Source organism: Fundulus heteroclitus, chromosome 19, assembly GCF_011125445.2.
Source record: "Fundulus heteroclitus isolate FHET01 chromosome 19, MU-UCD_Fhet_4.1, whole genome shotgun sequence".
NCBI lineage: Eukaryota > Metazoa > Chordata > Actinopteri > Cyprinodontiformes > Fundulidae > Fundulus > Fundulus heteroclitus.
This window is the reverse complement of record NC_046379.1, coordinates 29103570-29126358: the sequence shown is the minus strand read 5'-3', so window position 1 is coordinate 29126358 and position 22789 is coordinate 29103570. Positions and strand designations below refer to the sequence as shown.

Sequence of the window (22789 nt, the reverse complement as noted above, 5' to 3'; positions counted from 1 at the left end):
CTGTGATCTATAAAGGAAAATTGCATGCTGGTGTGCATGGTTATATAAATCTGATTTTTTTTTATATATTTTACTTTACTTTAACAGTAACGTTTTTTGCATAGACATCAAGTGGAGCACTAAGCAAAAGCAGTAATGCTCCAATTGAAAGTAAATCTGTTGGGCTCTCTTTGGCATTGAAACAGCAATTCCTAATGCTACACCGCCACAGAGAGAACATAAAAAGGTGCAGTTGGCCTGACCGGGTGCTGGCTGATGTATATATTTTTACCAATTCAGTTAGGCAGGTGGGGGTGATGTGCTCGTGCTTCCGCACCCCTTCAGAACCCTGGTTGTGCTGGTCTGAACATAATAGAGCTTTTGAATGCTCTTACTGGGAAATCTGATGAGGAGTGCATCACATTAGTCCAGCCTGGAGGAGACAAAGGGATGGATGTGCGTCTATGTGTTTTTGTTTTATTAAGGAAGGAAGGAAGGAAGGAAGGAAGGAAGGAAGGAAGGAAGGAAGGAAGGAAGGAAGGAAGGAAGGAAGGAAGGAAGGAAGGAAGGAAGGAAGGAAGGAAGGAAGGAAGGAAGGAAGGAAGGAAGGAAGGAAGGAAGGAGGCTTATAAGTAACAATCAGCAAACTTGAAAAAGGTTTTCTATTCCTTTTACTATTTCCTATTGTTTATTGTGTTTAACTTTGGAAATACATTCAGTTATATTATAGCTTATCAGGATACAAACAAGGATAGTGACCAAGAAAATAACACGGTTTCCAAAAGCTATTTACATGGCTGGGTCAATATTCTTCCACTAAAATAAAATATACTATACTTGACAGTTTTAGTATACATCATAGCAATTTAGCTTCTGCACAGTGAGTTGTTACAAGTGCAATCGTAGCAGGGCACTTAAAGAGGTTTACAATGAACATTTAACTTCAGCTTTGCATTGGTATTGTTTCTTTACGCATAAACTGTAGTCACACTATAAGGATAATTCCTGGATATTTAATGGTTTGCTTGCACACAGGTTTCTCTGCTGTAAATATATTCTACTTTAAGCATTATAGTGTCTTAACTGGAAACATACGTTGGAATTTCAGCAACATTGTCTCAGCATGTTTCTAACTAAATGCTCTAGGGGTCATCCTGCAAAATAATTCTGACAAGTGACTTAAACTTGTTGAAAAGTACAAATTGATTGAGGAAATATTTTACACAGTGTCTTGCAAAAGCTTGCATCACCTTTGAAGTTTAAAAGAAAAAAATTAACATTACAGCCTCACAACTCAGCGGATTTCATTGGATTTTGATATGGCTGACAAATACAAAGCTGCAGATAAGAGTGAAGAATAAGGAAAACGATAAAATGTTTTTAAAAAGTCTTCACAAATAAAATTTTTTGCATTAATCAGAAAAGCAGGCCAAGACGCCCATAAAGAGCCAACACAAGGCAGAAGCTAACTAAGCCACTGCTCCAGTCCCTCAAACCAACAAGGATCTCCCAAAAAAGCTTGAATTTTAACTAGGACTCAACAATAATTGAATATCGATATATATAGATCATTAGACGTATATTGATGATAGAAAAAAAAGGGTCAATAAAAAGTTCAATAGAATAACAGTTTTCCTTCCTTAAGCATTCTAGCCACGTAGGTTAATATTATCGATCCATATGATTTCTATTTTATCAAGATGCATTTTTTTCTATATCGTCCAGCGCTAATTTTAACGCAGGCCTGGACATTTTGGCTGATATGATTTGAACTAAACAACTTTTGTGGAGGAAAACCAATACTACACATCACCATGAACACGCTAAAAAAACATCTATTAAAACCAATGTTAGGCACTCAGCAGAATCATGCTGTGGGGGTACTTTTCTTATGCAGTTGTGACATACACGTCACACTTTGCAGATTTGTATTTCTTAATATTTCTTTGTCAATTTGAAACCCGTTTATCATTTTTCTTCCACTTTATAACTCTGTGCTACTTTGTATCGGCCCATCTCATAAAAACCCCATGAAACACATTGAAAGCTGCAGTTGTACTGTGATGAAATGTAACAAATATGAAAATGTATGGGATATCAATACTTTTGCAAGGCAACGTGTATGCTAGCAGAAATCAAACGTTCTCTCTCATAAAGCAAAGACATATTATGTAATGAAGAGAATCATTTAACCAGCTTATTAACAGCTTGACAGCGTTATAAATAGAATAGTCGCACTTTGCTATTGCAATACATTTCTATATAGATCAATTAACATGCAACTCGACATCACATTGTCATGGTGATACCTGGATGCCAACAAATAACTATCTGTGACTTGTATGATTCATTGGTCCCTCATCCAGTTGCCCGGAGGTTTTTGTTTTAAACTTCAGGTGGTGAAATGCTAAGCCATTCTTTTGTGATGGAGAACAAGGATCTTTAGGCACAATTCAAATGTTTCTCTCACTTCTCAGCCTCATCAAAGAACCTCATTTTCTCAGAGTGCACAGAGTCTTTAAGCCGTTGAATAGATGACGCTGTCTCCCCGGAGATGGGCTCCGTGGTGCCAGATATCAGGGTGATTTGTTTTGTTATAACCAGGGTCTCTTTGCTCTCACTTCTTTCAGTTGATGTCTCTTGAATCAAGTGTTTCTCAAACACTGTTCTCGTGGCACTTTGAGCATCTTGGATGGTCCACGATGGAGCGTCGTCCACCTGTAATGCAAGGCCTTCAGACGATTGGACCTGGACAGCAGATGGTATCATGGCATGCTGGGATTCTGGAGTAGCTTGTATCTTTGATGTGACGATATGAATTTTTCCAGACTTTAGTCTAACCGTATCTTCAGAAGAAGATGACACACCAGAAGACAAAATAGTGATCTTCTCGGGCAAGTTGGGCACATCTGCGGTCAGCTCGGTCCTGGTGATGGATGTCATGATTTCGGTGTGCGTCTCTCCAACCCCAGCAGCTGCACTGTCATCTGAGTATTTGACTGTCACCTTGGCTGGGGAAGGTAAGAATGGGCCAACAGGCTCACTTGTGATCGTAGAGCTTATATCAGCAAAAGCATCTGATGACTGGACAGAACATGTGGGACTTCCTTCTTCGTCCTTCATTTCCCCTACTGGACTGCTATCTTTTATTTGCTCTGCCTTTATCAGGAATCTTTGGTTGTTCCGTCGGAGAAGACAGTCCAAACTTTGGGAATTTAAACCAGCCTGAGCTCTCCGAACTTTTGGTAGCATCTTGCTTGGATTTTTCCACCATGTCCTTTGCCTCTGTGTGCTTTGCGGCGGATTCAACTGGTTCATGAAGTTCCTTTGAGGTTTCAAGGCTTCGCTCAGTCTTTTCCCCTTTATGAACATCGAGGTCAACATCGGTAAACTCTACGATGTCACCAAACGATGTTAAAGTCAGTTTTGGTGATTTGCTTTCTTCTTTTAGTTCAATCTTCATTTCTGGCCGATCTTCAGTATTTTCATGCTCAGTGTTAGATTCATCTTCAGGTTTAGATCTTGAAAGACTCAGTCGTGGCATTTTAAAGGTAGGTAGTTTGAATTTACTTGGGGATCCATGAACCACAGTATCACTTTCTGTGTTTGGGGTTTCATGATCTAGTGGTATGGATTTGGAAGCATCTGTTTTAACATCAGTCGTTGGACCTTTGGTGATACCAGTAGGATCGTCCGCCAGCTGACATTCATCACCTTCGGCTATTTTCTCTGTGGCGTGTGTTTCTGTTGTTACCTCATGAGACACACTTCCAAATCTTGGCATTTTTAAAGTTGGCATTTTGAATTTTAATGGTGAACCTTTTCCATCTTTAGACTTAACTTCAGCCCCAGAAGCTGTTGTTTCAGGAGTAGTCGAGTCATGTTTGTATTCATCTGCAGGGGGTTTGACCTCTGCTGTCACTTCAGTTTCAACTTTTTCAGTTTTTACACCATGATCTGGCAGCTCAGCTTTCACTTCAAGCTCTTTCATGTTTGACTTTGAAAATGAAATCTTGGGAAGTGAAAACTTACTTTTCTTTAAGTTTGTGTCAAGTTCTGCAGCTGAGGGTGCTTCTACTGCAGGGACCCTTGAAGACTCTTTAACATCAACATCTGACTGGCAGATTTTGGTCTCTGCTGATGTGACATCAGCTTTAGGTGTTTCAACGTCGACATCGACAACAGGGGCTTTACCACCAGTTCTTGAAAATGAGATGTTCGGAAAAGTCCAATTTAGTCGTTTCACTTTACCTTCAGACTCAACTGTAGGTACATCTTCTACTTTTGCCTCAGCACTGGATAGCTGGACTTTAACTTTACCTTCATATTTCTTTTGTTCCCCTTCCTTAGCATTTACATCCACTTGTCCAATATCAGCATTACGTTCTATGTCAATTCTTTTCTCTTTGTTCACATTAGATATTTCCACACTGAGATGTGGGGATACAGTTCCAAATTTGGGTAAAGTAATTTTAGGGATTTTACCTGCTGGTACAGCTTCGATATCCTCTGAATGAGCTTTGATCTCTGAAGACTTAACTTCCAGTTCCACCAAAGGTTGTTTAGGTTTTGGGTCAGAAAGCAAAACATCAGTGTTGACCTCTGGTACTCTGACATCTACATCTGTCTTCGACATGTCCATATCAATATCGGACCCTTTGGCTTGTGCCACTGAAAAACCAAGACTTGGCAGTTTGAATTTACTTTCTCTTTTTTCCTTATCAGTTCCTGAAGACGTTAGATCTACAGCTGGACCCTTAATTTCAATTGTTGGGCCTTCTGTGCTGACCTTAAGAACCTCCTCCAAAGTTGTACTTTCACCTGTCAGTGTGTCGACATCTTTTTCTGAGGCAGGCACTTGTTTGTCTGAACTTTGAGTGGCAAGACCAAATTTGGGTAACTTGAACGTTGGCATTCTGAATTTGGATGGTGATCCATCAATGTCCTTTGATATAACCTTTATCTCAGGTGCCTTAGTTTCCATTGCAGTAACAGTGTATTTCTGTTCACCATCTTCCTCGGCTTTGTCCAATTGAGGACTTTCTCCAGTGGAGCTTTGAGTAGAAAGCCCAAACTTTGGTAACTTGAATCCAGGCATTTTAAATTTGGATGGTGAACCATCAGCTTCCTTTGTCACTGTTTGGATTTCTGGTCCCTTGTTTTCTATTGTCGTAGACATTTTTTTCAAATCATGATCATCACGGAGTTCATCTTTGACTCCTGGCAGTGTAACATTGACTTCCTTCTTTGATAACCCTAAATCATCATCAGGCCCTTTGGCCTCTGCAGAAAAACCAAGACTTGGCAACTTAAACTTTTTTCCTTTTCCTTCCCGATCGCTCTTTTCAGTTTTTGGCTCTAATGATGGACCCTTGATTTCAATGCTTGGTTCTTCTGTTGTAACTGCAATAACCCCTTGTGAAGTTGCACTTTGGTCTAACAGATGTACTTCTCCAGCTGACGTTTGAGGTGCAAGCCCAAATTTTGGTAACTTGAAATTTGGCATTTTAAATTTTGATGGTGATCCTTCTTTATCCTTTCTTGTATCTTTGCTTTCAAGTGCTTTAGTTTCCACTTCAACAGAAGATTTGTTTAATTGGTCACCAGAGAGTTCAACTCCAGCTTTCACTTCTGGCATTGTAATATCTAGATTAGTCTTTATGCTCAAATCACCATCATGCTCTTTGGCTTGTGGTACAGAAATACTCAGACTTGGCAGTTTGAACTTCCCTCCTCTTCCTTCATGTTTACTTCCTACAGTATTTAAATCAACTGATGCGTCCTTTATTTCAATGCTTGGTTCTTCTGCGCTAACTTTAAGCACCCCCTCTGAGGCTATAGTTTCACCTCCCTCCGTTTTGACATCTTTGTCAAAAGAAGGTGCTTCCTCGGTGGAACTTTGAGTAGCAAACCCAAATTTTGGGAATTTAAAAGAGGGCATCTTGAATTTAGATGATGATCCATCAATATCCTTTGTTACAACTTGAATTTCAGGTCCTTTAGTTTCAGTTTCATTAGTGAGCTTCAGCTCATCATCAGGAAATTTGACCTCAGCTCTGAGTTCTGGTTGTGTTATGTTCACATCTTTCCTCAAGCTTAAATCTGTGTCCAGCCCTTTGGCCTGTGTGCCAGAAAAACCAAGACTTGGCAACTTAAACTTTTTTCCTTTTCCTTCACGTTCATGTCCCTCGGTTTTGGACTCTCCAGATAGACCACTAATTTCAATACTTGGTCCTTCTGAGCCAACTGCAATGACCTTCTCTGACACTGTACTTTCTCCTTCAGCTGTTTTGAGATCTTTGTTCAAAGTAGGCACTTCTTCAGTGGAACTTTGAGTAGCAAGCCCTAATGTTGGTAACTTGAATGTCGGCATCTTAAACTTGGATGGTGATCCTTCTGTTTCCATTCTTATACCTTTGAATTCTGGGGATTTAGCTTCCAGTTCAGAAGATTTGTAATGTTTTTCCTCTGGGAGATTGATTTCTGTTTGGACCTCTGGTACTGTAACATCTACATCTGCCGTGGATAAACTCATTTCGGTAGCAGGCCCTTTGGTTTGTGATACAGAAAAACCAAGACTAGGAAGTTTAAATTTTCTTCCTTTTCCGTCATATTCAATCCCTGTTACTTTTACGTCTGCTGATGGATCCTTGATATCAATGCTTGGACCTTCTATGCCAACTGCAATGACCTTCCCTGACACTGTAGTTTCTCCTTCAGCTGTTTTGAGGTCTTTGTTCAAAGGAGGCGCCTCTTCAGTGGAACTCTGAGCAGAAAGCCCAAATTTTGGTAACTTGAATGTCGGCATCTTGAACTTGGATGGTGATCCTTCTGTTTCTGTTCTTGTACCTTTGAATTCTGGAGCTTTGGCTTCCACTTTAGAAGATGTGCTAAATTTATCTTCGGGGAGTTTGACTTCCATTTTGACTTCTGGTACTGAAACATCTACATCTGTAGTGGGTAAACTAGTATGAGGATCAGGTCTTTTGGTTTGTGATACTGAAAAATCAAGGCTTGGCAGTTTAAATTTTCTTCCTTTTCCTTCATTTTCAGTTCTTTTTACTTTTACATCTGCTGATGAATCCTTAATATCAATGCTTGGACCTTCTATGCCAACGGCAATGACCTTCTCTGACACTGTAGTTTCTCCTTCAGCTGTTTTGAGGTCTTTGTTCAAAGGAGGCGCCTCTTCAGTGGAACTCTGAGCAGAAAGCCCAAATTTTGGTAACTTGAATGTCGGCATCTTGAACTTGGATGGTGATCCTTCTGTTTCTGTTCTTGTACCTTTGAATTCTGGAGCTTTGGCTTCCACTTTAGAAGATGTGCTAAATTTCTCTTCGGGGAGTTTGACTTTCATTTTGACTTCTGGTACTGTAGCATCTACATCTGTCGTGGGCAAACTAATATGAGGATCAGGTCTTTTGGTTTGTGATACTGAAAAATCAAGGCTTGGCAGTTTAAATTTTCTTCCTTTTCCTTCAGTTTCACTTCCTGTCACCTTTAAATCTGCTGATGGATCCTTGATATCAATACTTGGTACTTCAGTGCTAGCTGCATGAATCTCTACTGAAGTTGTAGTTTCTCCACTAGCTCTTTTGAAATCTTCATTCAAATTAGGCTTTTCTTCAGTCGAACTTTGTGTAGAAAGCCCAAATTTTGGCAACTTGAATGTCGGCATCTTGAACTTAGATGGTGATCCTTCTGTTTCTGTTCTTGTACCTTTGAATTCTGGAGCTTTGGCTTCCACTTTAGAAGATGTGCTAAATTTCTCTTCGGGGAGTTTGACTTCCATTTTGACTTCTGGTACTGTAGCATCTACATCTGTCGTGGGCAAACTAATATGAGGATCAGGTCTTTTGGTTTGTGATACTGAAAAATCAAGGCTTGGCAGTTTAAATTTTCTTCCTTTTCCTTCAGTTTCACTTCCAGTCGTTTTTAGATCTGCTGATGGATCCTTGATATCAATACTTGGTACTTCAGTGCTAGCTGCATGAATCTCTACTGAAGTTGTAGTTTCTCCACTAGCTCTTTTGAAATCTTCATTCAAATGAGGCATTTCTTCAGTCGAACTTTGTGTAGAAAGCCCAAATTTTGGTAACTTGAATGTCGGCATCTTGAACTTGGATGGTGATCCTTCCTTCTCCGTACTTGTTCCTTTTAATACTGGAACTCTGACTTCCACTTCAGCAGATTTGTTAAAGGTTTCATTAAGAATGTTGGCTTCTGATTTGACATCTGGTACTGTAACATCTACATCTGTTGTGGATACGCTAATTTTAGAATCAGAACCTTTGGTTTGTGGAACAGAAAAACCAAGACTAGGCAGTTTAATTTTTTTCCCTTTTCCCTCATTTTCAGAGCCTGTCATTTTTAAGTTTGCTGATTGTCCTTCTGTGCTAACAGAAATAATCTCTCCGAAAGTCATAGTTTCACCTCCTCCTATTTTCACATCTTTGTCCAAAGGAGGTTCTTCCTCTGTGGAACTTTGAGCAGAAAGCCCGAATTTTGGTAACTTGAATGTTGGCATCTTAAACTTGGATGGTGATCCTTCTTTTTCCTTTTTTAATACTTTGACTTCTGTAGCTGTAGCTTCTACTTCAGCCGAGCATGTGTTTAAATCATCATTTGGAAGTTTGACTTCAGCTTTGCTTTCTGGGATATTTACATCTACATCAATTTTTGAGAGGCCTGAGTCAATGTAAGAACCAGATAAACCAAGACTTGGAATTTCAGACTTGCTCTTTTTGCCTTCATATTCTATTTCTGTCATTTTCACATCCTTTGATTTACCTTCAAACTTACTACTGGGAGCTCCAGAGTCAATTGTAACAATTGCTTGGGGAATCTCAATGTTAGCTCCTTTCACTGTTACATCTTTGCCCATAGTATAATTTTCTTCATCTGCAGCTGAGATGTCCACTCCAAATTTTGGTAACTTGAAGGTTGGCATCTTAAATTTCCCGTGTGATCTCTGTTTGTCCTTTGCAATAACATCAATATCAGGAACTTTAGCATCCTCTTCAGTACTAGCACTTTTCTGTTTAGGATCACCGAGCTTGTCTTCAGCTTTGGTCTGCTGTTGTGTAACACAACCATCAGTGTCATGACCTTTGATTTGAGACACAGAAAAACCAAGACTTGGCATCTTAAACTTCTTTGTTTTTCCTTCATAATCTGCTCCTATAGTTTTGACATCTATGGATGGTTCTTCAGTGTCATTGTTAGGTGCAACAATGGTAACTGCAAGAACCTCATCATGAAAGTCCATGTCCATGTCATCTCGTTGAGCTTTTTTGTCTGATGAATATACTCCGGTGGTGGAACCAGGAGTGCCAAGTCCTAATTTTGGAAATTTGAATGCTGGCATATTAAATTTTGATGGTAATTGTTCCACATCTTGTTCCTTAAAATCAGCTTCAGGTATTATCACATCGATCTTGCTTTCAGTAAGTATCCGTTCTTCATCCTCCTTTGTTTCAGCACCTTTTCCTTTTGGCATTGCGATTCCCAACTTTGGCATTTTGAACCTGCCCCCTTGACCTTCAAGTGAAGGTTGAGTTTGCACTTCTGGTTTTCCAACTTCCACCTTTCCAGCGGGGATCAAAATTTCTGCTTTTCCAAGACTAACATCTGCTGTAGGGACAGGGATTTCTACCTTAGTTTCAGTGTCTGGCAGCATGAGTTCTGTACTCTGTAAGTCTACTTTGTCTTCTGCTTCCCTCACATCTACAGCTTCACTGGAAAGGCCAAGATGACCTCCCGGTCCTTTTACTTTTGGCATTTTAATTCCAATCTTTGGCAGTTTTATGTTTCCTTCTTGTCCATGAATTTGACTCTCAGCCTTCAGGGTCTGGATTTCCAATTCAGGTGTCTCAGTAAGGGCCACTGGAGCCGGAATTGGTATCGTGATTTCCGGTTTTGATGCTGAATCTTGTTGGACTCCAGTCTGGGGAGTTTCAGCCTCTTGCCTAATATCAGGTTCTGCGTTCTCAGCATCAAGGAGTTTTACTTCAGCTTCACCTTTAATCAAAGTGACATCTACATCAGTCCCTTTTTTTGATAAGGTTGTATCAATTTCAGGGCCTTTTAGCTTTGGGAGTGATATTCCAAATTTTGGAATTTTGAACCCACTTGTTCTTCCATCAATTTCAGAGACTTTGGTTTTCACATCAGGAGATGGACCTACATCTGTGTCTGGTATAATAGTGTCGACAGGAACCTCATCTTCAGGCGACGGTTTGTCAGAAACTTCACTGCTGAGGTTTGGAGTAGCAGTTCCAAATCGTGGCATTTTAAACATTTTAAATTTTGATGATGATCCTTCAACATCCTTTGTTGAAGCTTTGATTCCAGGAGCCCTGAAATCTTGTGTTGTAGATGATCCGTTTGATTCAACCTCATGATCTTTGATTTCTTGTTTAACCTCTGTCAGGGTAAGATCTTTACCTTTCTTTGATAGTCTTAAATCTGACTCATGAGTTGTAACCTTTGGCAGTGCAATTCCCAATTGGGGCATTTTAATCTTGTGTCCGTGTCCATTCGTTTCGCCTTCATTCTGCAGTGGTATCATTTTCAGATCAGACTTTTTTATCTCAGTCTTTCGTTCTGTGCCTTTGTTAAAATCAGTTTCTGAATCCTCAGTGAGGTGTACCTCAGGTTTAGCCTCTGGCAGGCTAACCTCTGCATCTTTCTTTGATAAGTTTATATTTATTTCAGGGCCTTTAAATTTTGTTGTTGTCATTCCAAGCTTTGGCATTTTGATTTTGGCTCCTTGTACATGTTCATCCTTAGGCTGCAAATGTTTGACTTCTACTCCGGATTTTTCTAACTCCATCTTTTGCTTTAGAAAAGATACATTTCCTTTTCCAGGAGTAACCTCTATCCCATGTATTCCTGGGAGTGGACCTGCAGCTTTGTCATGTGACTCTTTGTCATGTGCATCTTTCTTTGACAAGCTCAAATCAAATTCTGCGCCTTTGATTTTTGGCATCTTGATTCCAAACTTCGCAGCGGGGCTTGCTTCCCAGACGCCTTGGGTTTCAACTGTTTTTATTTCTATTTGAGTTTTTTCTGCCTCTATTTCTTCTGGAACATTAACATCGGCGCTTTTGAGAATTATGGCTCTCTCAGTGCGTCCTGGGATTAGCCCTCCTCTACCCTCTGCTTCTGTGTCTTTCTTGGATGTGCTAAAATCAACTGTTCTTCCTTTAAATTGTGGCACTGAGATGTCAAAATCTGGCCTTTTAAATTGACTCTTTTCGTCTCTGTCAGCAGCCTTTGTTGTGCCCTTATCAGAGATTATTTCCTTATTTCCACTGAATATGTCTGAAGGAGTTATACCAACTTTGGACAGCTTGTTCCTTGCATCTTCAGGTTCATCATCATTTTCTTTATTTCTAAAAGAGATAGCAGATGTTTTCTTCACATCAGTACTTATATCAATACTTGTCAAGCCACAATCTTTTTTGATTGATAACTCATCTGTTGAGTCAATGAAGTCAATGCTGTCAAGTTCAGGCATTTTGACTTTACATATGACCTCTCCAGTTTGTCTCTCCTCAGTCTTTGTTTCAGTTTTTGTCTCCTTTTCCTGAATGAAAGTTTGCTTTTGCAAGTCAATCCCAATATAAGGTAATCTTCGATATTTTGTGGACATCCCAAAGCTAGGCATGGTCTTCTCTTCCTTTTCAGATTTTTTTAAATCTGTCGTGTTCTCAGTTACATACATCCTTTTGAAGATTTCTGAAGATGCAGTTGTGTCATACCTTGTGAAATGCTCTTCCGGTCTTGGTTGTGCCATTTTCGTGGGGGTTTTTACGGATATTCTTTGTGCATTAGCATCTATAACAGTTATTTCTTCTGGGATAAGCGCTCCGGATGTATCAACTTGAGGCAGTTTAAATCCAGGTAATTTTGAAACTGCTTCTTTCACACTGTTGACGTCAATTGACATTTGCACAGTTTCAGAATGATTTTCTTTATTTTTTAAATCAGCTTTAGGTTCAGTCATTTTTGTTGTGGATTTCCTAGACATGTCCTCCATACCTGGAATCTCAATGTCTTCACGTTTGGGAAGCTGTGTTGTGGAAACACGGCCTGTTCTAGTTGGAGATTCTTGATCATTTACTTTTTGCGTCTCCTCTGAAGTAGCAAGATTACTTACGTCTATTTCAGGCTGCTTATGTTTTGGACTGGACATTTTGGATTGTTTCTGTTTCGTGTCCTTTCCTTTGTGTGTCCTTTCATCCCCTTTCTTTGTAGATTTCCGCACTGATATGTCAAGTTCCACCTTTGGCAAACATATCTGCGATGTCATAGATTTAGACGGGGTTACCTTCAAACTCTCACTACTTTGCTTCTTGTTATTTGCAGCAACCGTCGTCTGATCACCCAGCAATTTGGTTTTTGATTCAGAGGTTGAGATGACATCAGATTTTCCTGTTTCTGGTAGATCTTCAGCATCAACACTTGCTCCGAGAGTTTTAAGCCTCTTGGGAGAGGATTTTGCTTTTGCTTCTTTCTTGTGCATTTTATCCTTCCCCAAAATTTTCATTTTTAACTCTTTCTTCTTTTTTTTCTCATCCGGAGATTTTGGAGCACCAGACTGGCTCTCAGGATCAGTCAGAGGTACAGTTAGATCTGTAGTTTTCAAAGTGCTGTCTATACTGACGAATTCCACCTTGTGTTGCATGTTTTGAGCGTCGCTGGTTGTTGGACTTTTCTGGTCAGACTCTACAACTTCCCCTGCCTCCTTAACTGCTTGTACATTGATTTCTGGTGTTTCTCCTGAGGGATATTCAGGGAACTCCGGTGAAAGCGTATCTGATTCCTGCTTCTGCTGAATGTCGCCGCTTATCTGCCCAGTTGAGGGAGCATCGGTGTCCTGGTCTTCAGATGAACTTATGCGGCCTCTTTTTGTCAGGCCAGAGAGCTTTATTTTATGTTTCTTCTTTCCTTTGAGAGCATCCTGGGATTTTATAGGTGACTCTGTGTCACTTGTTGTGGGACTGAGCTCAAGCTTTCTCTGCTCGTCTGCTTCTGATGAACTGTGAGACCTTGTGAAACGGGATTTACGTCGTTTTCCCAAGGAGGGAAACTTTGGCCATGAAATGCGAGCATCCCCGCGCCTTCTGGTTTTTCCTTGCTCCCTCATCTCTGCGGAGCAAATATCTTCCTCCTATTAAGCAACAGACATATTAAATATCAGACTTCGATATTAGATTTTAAAACGTATGAACAGACAGGTTGAAAATACTTACAGGAATGACATCAGATTCGATGGTCGGTTCAGTCTCTGGGATGTCCGGTTGCCGTTTCAGGCAAAGCTTTAACTTGTAAGCCTGAGCGTGCTCCAGGATTTGAATAGCGTCTTCATATGACATGTTGTCAAAGTACACTGTGGCGCTCAGAATCTGATCTCCTATGAAAAGAAGATCACCAGAAAAAAAAAAAGATTATGTCGTCTTAAGAAGTATTGACTTTTAGGCTATTAAAATGTGCTAAGTTAAATTTGTTAGTAGAGATTAAAATAAAAATACATACTACTACTGATGACATTTTTTGACAAAAAACATATTAGTACTTAATATACAATGAATTCTGAATTTTGTTAATGCTATTTCGGTTTCTAAAAATACAACTATTCCTTGCAAAAGCTTTCATACCCCATGGTAACTCTGGAGCTGAGAAGAACCCTAGCTCAGGAGAGAGTCACTGACAAGCATTAACATATATGGGGACTTTATGGAAGAGCGGCTAGAAAACCCACACCTGAAAACACAGCGATAGTAATTCCTGTTGCAGTTTGCCATTAGCTATATGGGGAACACAGCAAGCAAGTAGAAGGAGGTATTTTAGTCACATTAGAAGTTTCACTTTGTAGCCTATATGCAAAATGCTGTGTGGCAGAAATCGAATAGCGCAGTAATTTCTCTGAGCACACTAACCCAAAGTGAAAATGGTGTGGGCGGCATCATTTTGTCAAGGTGTTTTTCTTCAGCAGGGATATGGATGCAGGAAAAAAAAGGTTTAGAGGCTTTGAGATTTAAGAATGGTTTCATTGTCCTATAGGAAGGACATCGCATGACCTCAGAAAGGCCTGTCAGACTCATTGTAAGTTATCGCAAAGGACGCTAAGGATGGCCAAACCAGTTATTAGGTTACGGGGGACAATCTCGTTTTCACTTTGGACCATGTAGGTTTGGATTCTTTTTTCCCTCCTTAATAATAAAAACCTTAATTTAAAAACTGGATTTCTGTTTACTTGTGTTGTCTTTGACCAATATCTAGATTTGTTAGATGTTATGAAACACTTTGCATTGCACAAGTTCCAAAGTTTTTGGAGAACACATTTTGGCGGCAAGTTGAAAGGACAACTTGATGCTATTCCTCCTCTGTGGGAGAAGAGGAATAGCATCTGCTGCTGCTATTGCACAGGTCTTTTGTTTAGAGGTGTAATGTCTTCTGAGGTGAGTAAACTATAAATATGAAGTTAGCCCATGTTCTCTCACCAATCCATTGATTACGGTGGAGACTCAACAAAGTAGCCACGTGAATGAGAGTGAACAGCTTGCACCAACGTGCACGGCCAGAGAATGAGACCCCAGTCACTCTCTCATGAACTGACTAATGGAGCCTACAGAAGGAACCGCTGTAAATAGAGGAAAACTAATTTTACATGTGGGCCATTGTAAGGACAGGTGTGGAAAAGGACAAAAATCAAACCTTTAAAGTTGTGCAATGCTCCTTTAGGTGTGTCAAACATGCAACAACAAAAAGCAGGAAGGGAGTAAACCCTTTTCCACACCACAAATAAATAAGTAAATAACCTTCTTTCACTTTTAAACTTTTTGAAGCAGGTGACTCTGGGACTACTTTCTTTATGAAGATCCCCTCTTTCCCTCCTCCACCATAAACGAGGCCCTCTGCACATCCATCTTTGGCTGTATTCACAATAACCCCATCTTCAGGAGTATGGGCTTCCTAGAGACACATCCAAAGGAAAGAGGAGAGTTCTTACCTAAACGGCACTTTATCATACACAGACTTAATGGATTCCTATGTAGGGTAGACAGTGTGAATGTCGTACCTTTAGTTTACTCATCTTTGGAGTCGAAGTCCTATCGAAGATGGACCCAAGACCAGACTTTTTACTTTTGTGTCCACTCCCAGCCTTGTGGTCTGGATCATGTTCTTCACACTAAGAAACATCGTTTTTTTTAAAAAAGCCACATCAGAAACAGACTAATAGAACAATATATTTTTCTGTTAGGCAGCAAACTACCTGCTCTCATCAGTTTCCACAGCATGTCATTTTAAATTCAATAGAATGAATGTGTGTGTGTTTTTAATGAAATACAACAATTACAAGAAAAAACATTTTCATTTGGATATTTGGATTTAATTGAACATGAAAGTCAAATTAATAACAACAATTTGTATTACAGTAGGGCCATGTAACTTTTAACCACTAGGACCTAGAACTTCCAGGTTAATTGCCCCCAAAGGCCACTGGCAACACTGCACTGTCACAAAATGAAACAGTCTCCCTCTGTGTTTTGGAATCTGATAGCAGACCACTTTGGACCAGCAGATTAGGAAGTCAAGCAGTAACTTTTAAAGACGAGACCACATTCACCCGTCTAGATTAATTCCTACATCAGAGAACCCAAAATATTTCTGATTAGGTAAATGTCATATCTGTTTGGTTTTGTTGTTACGACAGTCTGAACTCAGACCGCACTAACTTAGAGTGGGACATGTGACCAAGAGTGCTCCTGGTCACATGTCCCATTCAGCAACGAGCCGACCCTCTCAAGTTACATGGACGAGTTTTTGAGAAGGGCAGCTTGCAAGGATGCATGCCAATCGCTATATATTTACCTAAAAAATAATTAAATATATTCAATTAAATTTTATTTATATAGCGCCAATTCATGAAACATGTCATCTCGAGGCACTTTACAAAGTCAAAATCAATCATATCATACATGGTTAACTGCAGTACAGCATGTTAAAAACTTTAACGAGTGCTTTGGAGAACTTTGGTGGATCTGTTTGTTGTAAAAGTTTAATTTTTATTGTTCTAAAACCCCCAGACTAGAAATACATTTCTGGTTCTTTAATTTAGCCGTAAAACATGTGCATTTTAAATAGTAATAAAATGTTAAGCTTGATAATTTTTCGAAGGGTTTTACGACCCTAGAGAAATTTGCATTGCGCAATATAGCAAACATGTGTTTACCTCTCTCAGACCTGCAGAAAACATATAAGTACCGAAAGCACAGACCTATAAAGCAATCAACCCTTGAAGCATGCCAAGTCAACAGCGCGAAGATTTAAGAGACCATGCATAGCCTCCCAGGTGTTATTTAAAGTAGCAACATACGTACGTTAGGCCGTACGTGACTTTGGTAACATTAAAACTTAACCTGCACAGAGCGCAAAGAGACAAATCCAGTTGTTTTATCTGCCACTGGCAGTCAGTAAGGAATAAAACAAAACCTTCGGGAGCTTTCCTGTTTATCCTTTTCCATTATTGACTTTACACTTCCGAGTAAAAATGTAATGCAAAATCAAACACCAATCAACAGGAAATTATACAGTTCCAATTAAAAATATTTTTTGCTCTTCGGTCTTCTTTAAAATGTATGTCAGAATGGTGTTGTATGTCATGGATGCAACTTTAACATAAATACTTGAGAAGTGACCAAGTGATAACATAACTTAATCTCACCCTATGTTACACTGTTTGCACTGAGTACAATTCACCCACTTCAAAATGCCAAATTTTTGAAACTAAGTTGATACCAAAATGTGAGCAAATGAACAGCAGCACTCATACTTCAGAGCTGTGACACGATTTGATGCCCCACAAATTCTCCCACATTTATTCATGTTTAGACAGTAGTAACAGCATTTAACTCCCCTGTTGTGACATGGCAAGATGAAAAACAGTCTGACACCAGCTCTATAGATGGAAATGAAATACTGAAATCACAAACAGATCAATTAAATTTAGATTTTTAAGTTGGTGACCAAACAGAAAAACTTCACATCCTTGAACATCATAATGTGCTGATTCCTCTCTGACGGAAATAACAAGTTGTCATTTGGACCTGTTGTTGTCGTCCTCATTGTTATTGACCTTTTAAAAACACAAGAAATTAATACTGAGAAATTAAATTCTAACAGCTAGTGCTCTTCATATTCAAATGGACAATTTTTTTTTATTTTGCTCATGCTCTTGTGTTTAATTTCACGGTCAGGTAATAGATGAATAGTCCCATGTGCTGGCAAGTTATGAGGTTAAAAGTGCCGACAAATGATGTTTCTACAGGAAGCTCAGCTAAGACAAGAAATCAAATGAATCGTTTTTTTCCTATTGGAATGTTCATGCTTGTCTTGCTTGGTTGTATTTTAGCACACTGTACCTTTTCATCACCATCAGAGTATTTGGCCGCCTCAGGATACTCCTGGACGGGGGATGATCCTTGCGGTCGTGGTCTCTCCCCCTCTGCGAGCTGAGTTGGTTCTTCACATATCTGTGTGAACAAAGTCAGTTAAAATAAAAACAAAATTATCACTGTGAATCGTCTTGTTACTAAAAAGTGTTTTATAAATAAACTTGCCTTGCCTTGCCTTGCCTTGCCTTGCCTTGCCTTGCCTTGCCTTGCCTTGCCTTGCTATCATTCCGAAGTGTTACGTGTAGACACTGGTTAGTTTCTCTTATAATAGCTTATAAATTTACAAATATGGTAAATACAATGAAAAATCCTCACATGCATTATAAATTGTTTGATAATATCTTATCATGCCATTTAAGAGCACTAACAGGGTGTACAGCAGTCTAATGATGCTGTGAGAAATGGGTTTCTATGGAAAGCCCTGTGGGCCAGTCTTTCAGAAGAAGAAGGATTATTTCAACATTCCTACAAAAATAATTCTTTCAGCTATACAATTTGGGCAAAATTATTCTTATCCCCATGGTTCGACTGACAGGAATTGATATGGTTTCTGTGTGTATCAGCAGGAGTCCTGACTTAAATGGGGAGGTAACTAAAGAAATAAGGTGATGGCAAGGAGGTCTTGGAAAGATCTGGGTATACATGCGAACAGCTTTTCAGAAATTATAGGAAAGGTTTGTTTATTGGGTTTAAATGTAAATAAGAAAAATTATATATTATTAAAAGGGATATAAATCATTTCTGGCTAAAATATAAATATCAAGAAATAAAAACGTTTTTTCAACTTTATATATCTTTAGATCGTTAAATTGTCTTCTGAGAGATTCATGTGTTCACTTTTTGAGTGAATGAACATAATTTAAATTTAAATCTGCCTGAGGTGTGAAAAATGTTGGTCTTAAATGCAGATAACTATTATATTCATTAAGTTTGTTCGTCGTATTTTTTATGAAATCTAAAAACATGTTGACATTCATACCAAAACATGTGCTATTTACAAGCAAAATGTCAAATAAATATTGTCACTGTCTGCTCATATAATAAAAACTGTATGTTGTAGATCAAGGGTCTGCAGCCTGAGGCCCCAAAGCCACATATGGCTTATTCAGGCCGACCACAGTGGCTCTTAATAACTTTGGCCAAAAATGTAATATACCTGAGAAAGGTTTTTACATATAAAGGTTAAAATGGCTTTTTGCATTTTTTTTTCTGTGATTTTCAAGTTATATTTGCACAGAATTTCCACAACAAATTGGCACTTGTGATACAAGGCAAGGCAAGTTTATTTATAAAGGACTTCAGTAACGAGATAATTCAAAGTGCTGTTGGAATCACACAAGGAACCTTTTTTTGTTTAGTTCTTTTGTTTTGTCATTAGGCTGCAAACGACATGTTCTTTCATAATTTTATATTGATTTGGAATGTTTCATTCATGAAAATCTATTTTTTTTGTGTTCTCGTCAAAGTTTGGTATTTTTCTTTGTTTTAAAATCTTGAAGGATATCTGCATTTTTAGTTATTTGATTTAAGTATAAAACATAAACAATGTATACAGTAGGGGTTCATAAAACTAAATATCTGGCTTTTACATCATTTACTTTTTATGGCTCTTTGGCTTGTAAAGGTGGCAGACAGTCGGTCGATGCTGCAGCACCGGGAGGCAGACTTTCAGTCTGATTAGGAGATCTGGGCCAAACGTTTCCATCTATAAAAGCCTCAACTTTTCCTTTATGTGAAACAGCTCCTATCTCCCCTTTTATGTTTTAAGCAGAACAACACTTAATTCACTACATTAATCATGGATTCACGCATGATCTCTGTCACTACCGATTCAGTGATCATCAGACCTCATGGCTTTCTTTATCTTGCTATTTATTTTCTTTATTAGGTAAACATTGTTGCTTTTACCTTTAATCTGTATACTTAATTTTTTATTTTTTTCCATGGCTATCAAACAAGGTCAGGACAACATATAATTATACAATGGGTTACCTATACTTTGTTTTGTGTCTTCAAAATAAATTATGTATTTTATGAAATTTGACCCTAATGACTGGATTTGAATGCAGGGCTTGCAAAATTTTGTGGATGATTCATTCAAACTAGATGAAACGAAGGAAGGAAAATAAAACGCTACAAGGTTTTGTATTTCATGACAATTGAAGACCAATCATGAAGACCAAAGAACCAAGCAAACAGGTCAGGGTGAAGTTGTGAAGAAGTTTAAAGCAGGGTTAGGTTACAACATTTTATCCCAAGCTTTGATCATCTCACAGACCAATATTCAGTGAATCATCAGAAAACAGAAAGCATCTAGGACATATTCTTTGCAAACCTACAAACAAGATGAAAGCAATAATCAAAGAAGCAGTGAGTCCCATGGTAACTCTGGAGGAGCTGCAAAGACCCGGAGCTCAAGGGTGAGAATTTGTCCTGACAACTATTGGTTGCATATCCTGTTTAATTGAGCACTGAAGATGAGTAATAAGCAGACAGTCAGTGTTGAAAAAGCATAATACGAAGTCCTGTTTGCAGTTTTCCACACACCATACACATTACATTGCAGCTGTCTGCACAGATTCTCATTTTGCACAACATTCCATACTGTATACAAACTTTATTGTGCATTGCTGTTTTTATATTTATATTTTAGTGCGTCTCATTTTATTCTTATTTTTATCCAGGCTTATACTGGGACCAGTGAATCCAATTTCCTTCACATCATGTTCCTAACATGTGATGCAATGACAATAACGTTTCTTGATTCTTGACCATGTGGGAATCCATGCAAATGTGTGTAAAGAGGTGCTCTGCTCAGAGGAAGCTGGACTGAACCTAATGGGATACATGCAAAGCCCTGTGCATGGCAGAAATCACCCTGGTAACACTGGGCCCACACAACACAAAAATCTGACACTTTACTCACTGAATCGTCCTCTGTGGGGGGCTCAGGTGCTCGCAGTCTTCTCCCTGCTAACAGAAACAAAAAACAGAACATTACAGTGAAGATCTAATATTTCACCAGGGTGTTAAAATGTACAACTGTATAAAGAGCAAACTAATAGAATATTTGTGTCCCTTTAGTCTTGTTTTTATTTCAGTGAATTATGTTTTTGCATTTCAGATGACAGCTCTTTGGTCCCGTTCTGGTTTCCTGTGATCATCCTGTTCGATTGTTTTCCCCCTTCTGTTTCTCTGCAACGTTTACAGGATTTCTTTGCCGTTTCCGGCCATTCTTCTTCCCTGCTTCAGCCCATGTGCTCCCGCAGCTGCTACACCTCCAGTCCATTTGTTTCACCTGTTCTTTGCATCAGTGATCACTTCCTCCAGGGTTCTTTCATTCATTGTCAGATCTTTTTGTTGTCATGATCCATGTTTTACTTGGTTAATCTCGTATTCTGTATTTGTTATTTTGCATGTATGTACATATTTATATGTTCTGTTGTCAGAACTTTGAACAGAGGCATCTGTATTAAACGTGCTATGTAAATAAAGTTGACATTCTCTGCGTACCTCCTGATGTTTATGTAAAATCTACTGAAGTGCGGTAAAAATTATTCATTTAACAAGTTTCCCTTTTTTCATCAGCGTGTCTCACTCCAAGAATGTTACAGTGATTTCTTCTAGTGGTAACCACAAAATGGTGACAAGATCTGATTTACAGGTTTAGCTAACAGTATTAATCAAGAGATAATGTTGAGTTTTTGAAGTTCGTTTCTGACAAGGTACCAATCCTAGTTCACTTCCCAGTAGGAAACAGATAGTATCGCGGTAAGTTTGTGGAAAAGTGAATGTGGCAAAAGGCTAACATGCAGTTTACCAGAATACCATATCACAGCAGTAGAAAATGACTTTCTGCAATTTATCTGGCCCCTTAAGAGCCAAAAAGGACATATTGTGTCATAAAGTAGAGGCATATATCATTTTAATTTGTATAAAGTGGCTAAGACTGTGCCTCCTGTAGCGAATGTTGATTTTTCTTTACTGTGTAATAACAGTATCCTTTTTTCCCATAACACATTAAAAAAAAAACAGAAATGTCCAAAAAGAGAAAAAGTGAAGCAGAATGATGAGCTTAAAGTATTAGTCACCCCAATATCACCTTTTTTGCAGATAAACTATATAAAATGGGCCAAAGGGTGCTACTTGTATGTTACTGGACATTTTTTATATTTTATGTGAACTGAAATGAAATTATGAAATCAAAAGTGTCATCCATACATGTGCAACCAGGCCCTTTAATGACTTTGTGATGCCAAAGTGGCCTAATATAGAAATTAGTTTGATATCTTAACTCAAGAAACTTAATTTCCACAAATTTACCATTGCTTCCCAAAGATACACAAACTTTGAGTTTGAGTTGTTCTAAATAGTTTTGCTTTTGCTTATTTATGGTCACCCCGAAGTGGTTAAATTCCACAAACACAGTTTTATATATCAGACAAAGATGATCTGAGTAAATGCAAAATGCCCTTTTCAAACAATTTCACCTACTGAGGTGTAATATGTGTCCACAACTAGCTGCACTTATCTTCACGATTCAACAATAAGAAAGATACTGAGCAAAAGTGACAGACCTGGAAAGGTTCCAAGGTCAAAACTGAAATCAAATTGACACAAAGGTCCATTTCACAGAAGTGTATAACATCTTGATGAATGCCAGAACTTATGGGGAAATATTCAGAAAACTGGTAAGTCAAGGCTGTATCTATTTGAAACATGTGTATCCTGCTGTGCAGGATACACATGTGCACATGTACACAGTGCAGCTCTGAGAATAAGAACATCATACCAGTTATTCAAAAGTCCTCCAATGTGGCTGTTTTAGAACCATTTTGCATATAGGAGTGGTCCAAAATGCCTCCAGAGCATTGGCAGGTAATGCTTGATGGCAGATGTTGCCTTTGAAGGGAGGCACAAGCTTATATCACTTTTAGGGAACAGTTAATATTCCATGTAGAGAAAATTTGGTTTAGATCTTTTTTTCTTTAATAATTAACTCTTAATTTAAAAACTCATTTTTGTGTTCACCAAGAATGTTTTTGATGATATTGCAATTGCTTTAATGATCTCTAACATTTAAGTTGAACAAAAGCAAAGACAGAAACATTATATATAAGGCGGCAAATACTTTTCCCCCGAATGTTAGCTCACACAATCATAGTTCATGAAAACCTTAAGCATTTCTTTAAAGAAAACTGGTAAATGTATTCTTAGCACAAAAATGTCAAGAAAAAATTAAAAAAAACATACCATTATTATTTCTTATGTTTAGTTTAATTTGAACTAAACAAACAGACAGATGGATGGACGTATGGACAGATAGCATTGAGTTAAAAATTGTT

General features: G+C 38.6%; 2 protein-coding genes across 2 annotated transcripts in view; both read right to left on the bottom strand.

The window, feature by feature from the left end:
- Positions 1-1730: 1730 nt before the first annotated feature.
- LOC105935490 lies at positions 1731-3112 on the bottom strand. The gene has a single exon (XM_036150815.1). It carries the CDS (start codon positions 3100-3102, stop codon positions 2446-2448), a length of 657 nt encoding a protein of 218 aa, XP_036006708.1. The 5' UTR covers positions 3103-3112; the 3' UTR covers positions 1731-2445.
- The window catches only part of LOC105935492 (protein AHNAK2), a 29973-nt gene continuing 10288 nt past the window's right edge, over positions 3105-22789 (bottom strand). The window contains exons 2-7 of the mRNA XM_036150814.1: positions 20371-20417; positions 17412-17522; positions 15068-15178; positions 14808-14961; positions 13239-13399; positions 3105-13156 (exon numbers count right to left, since the gene is read on the bottom strand). Coding sequence (XP_036006707.1) covers positions 3119-13156; positions 13239-13399; positions 14808-14961; positions 15068-15178; positions 17412-17522; positions 20371-20417 — 10622 coding nt within the window. The 3' untranslated portion in view covers positions 3105-3118. The remainder of the gene's footprint in view (positions 13157-13238; positions 13400-14807; positions 14962-15067; positions 15179-17411; positions 17523-20370; positions 20418-22789) is intronic.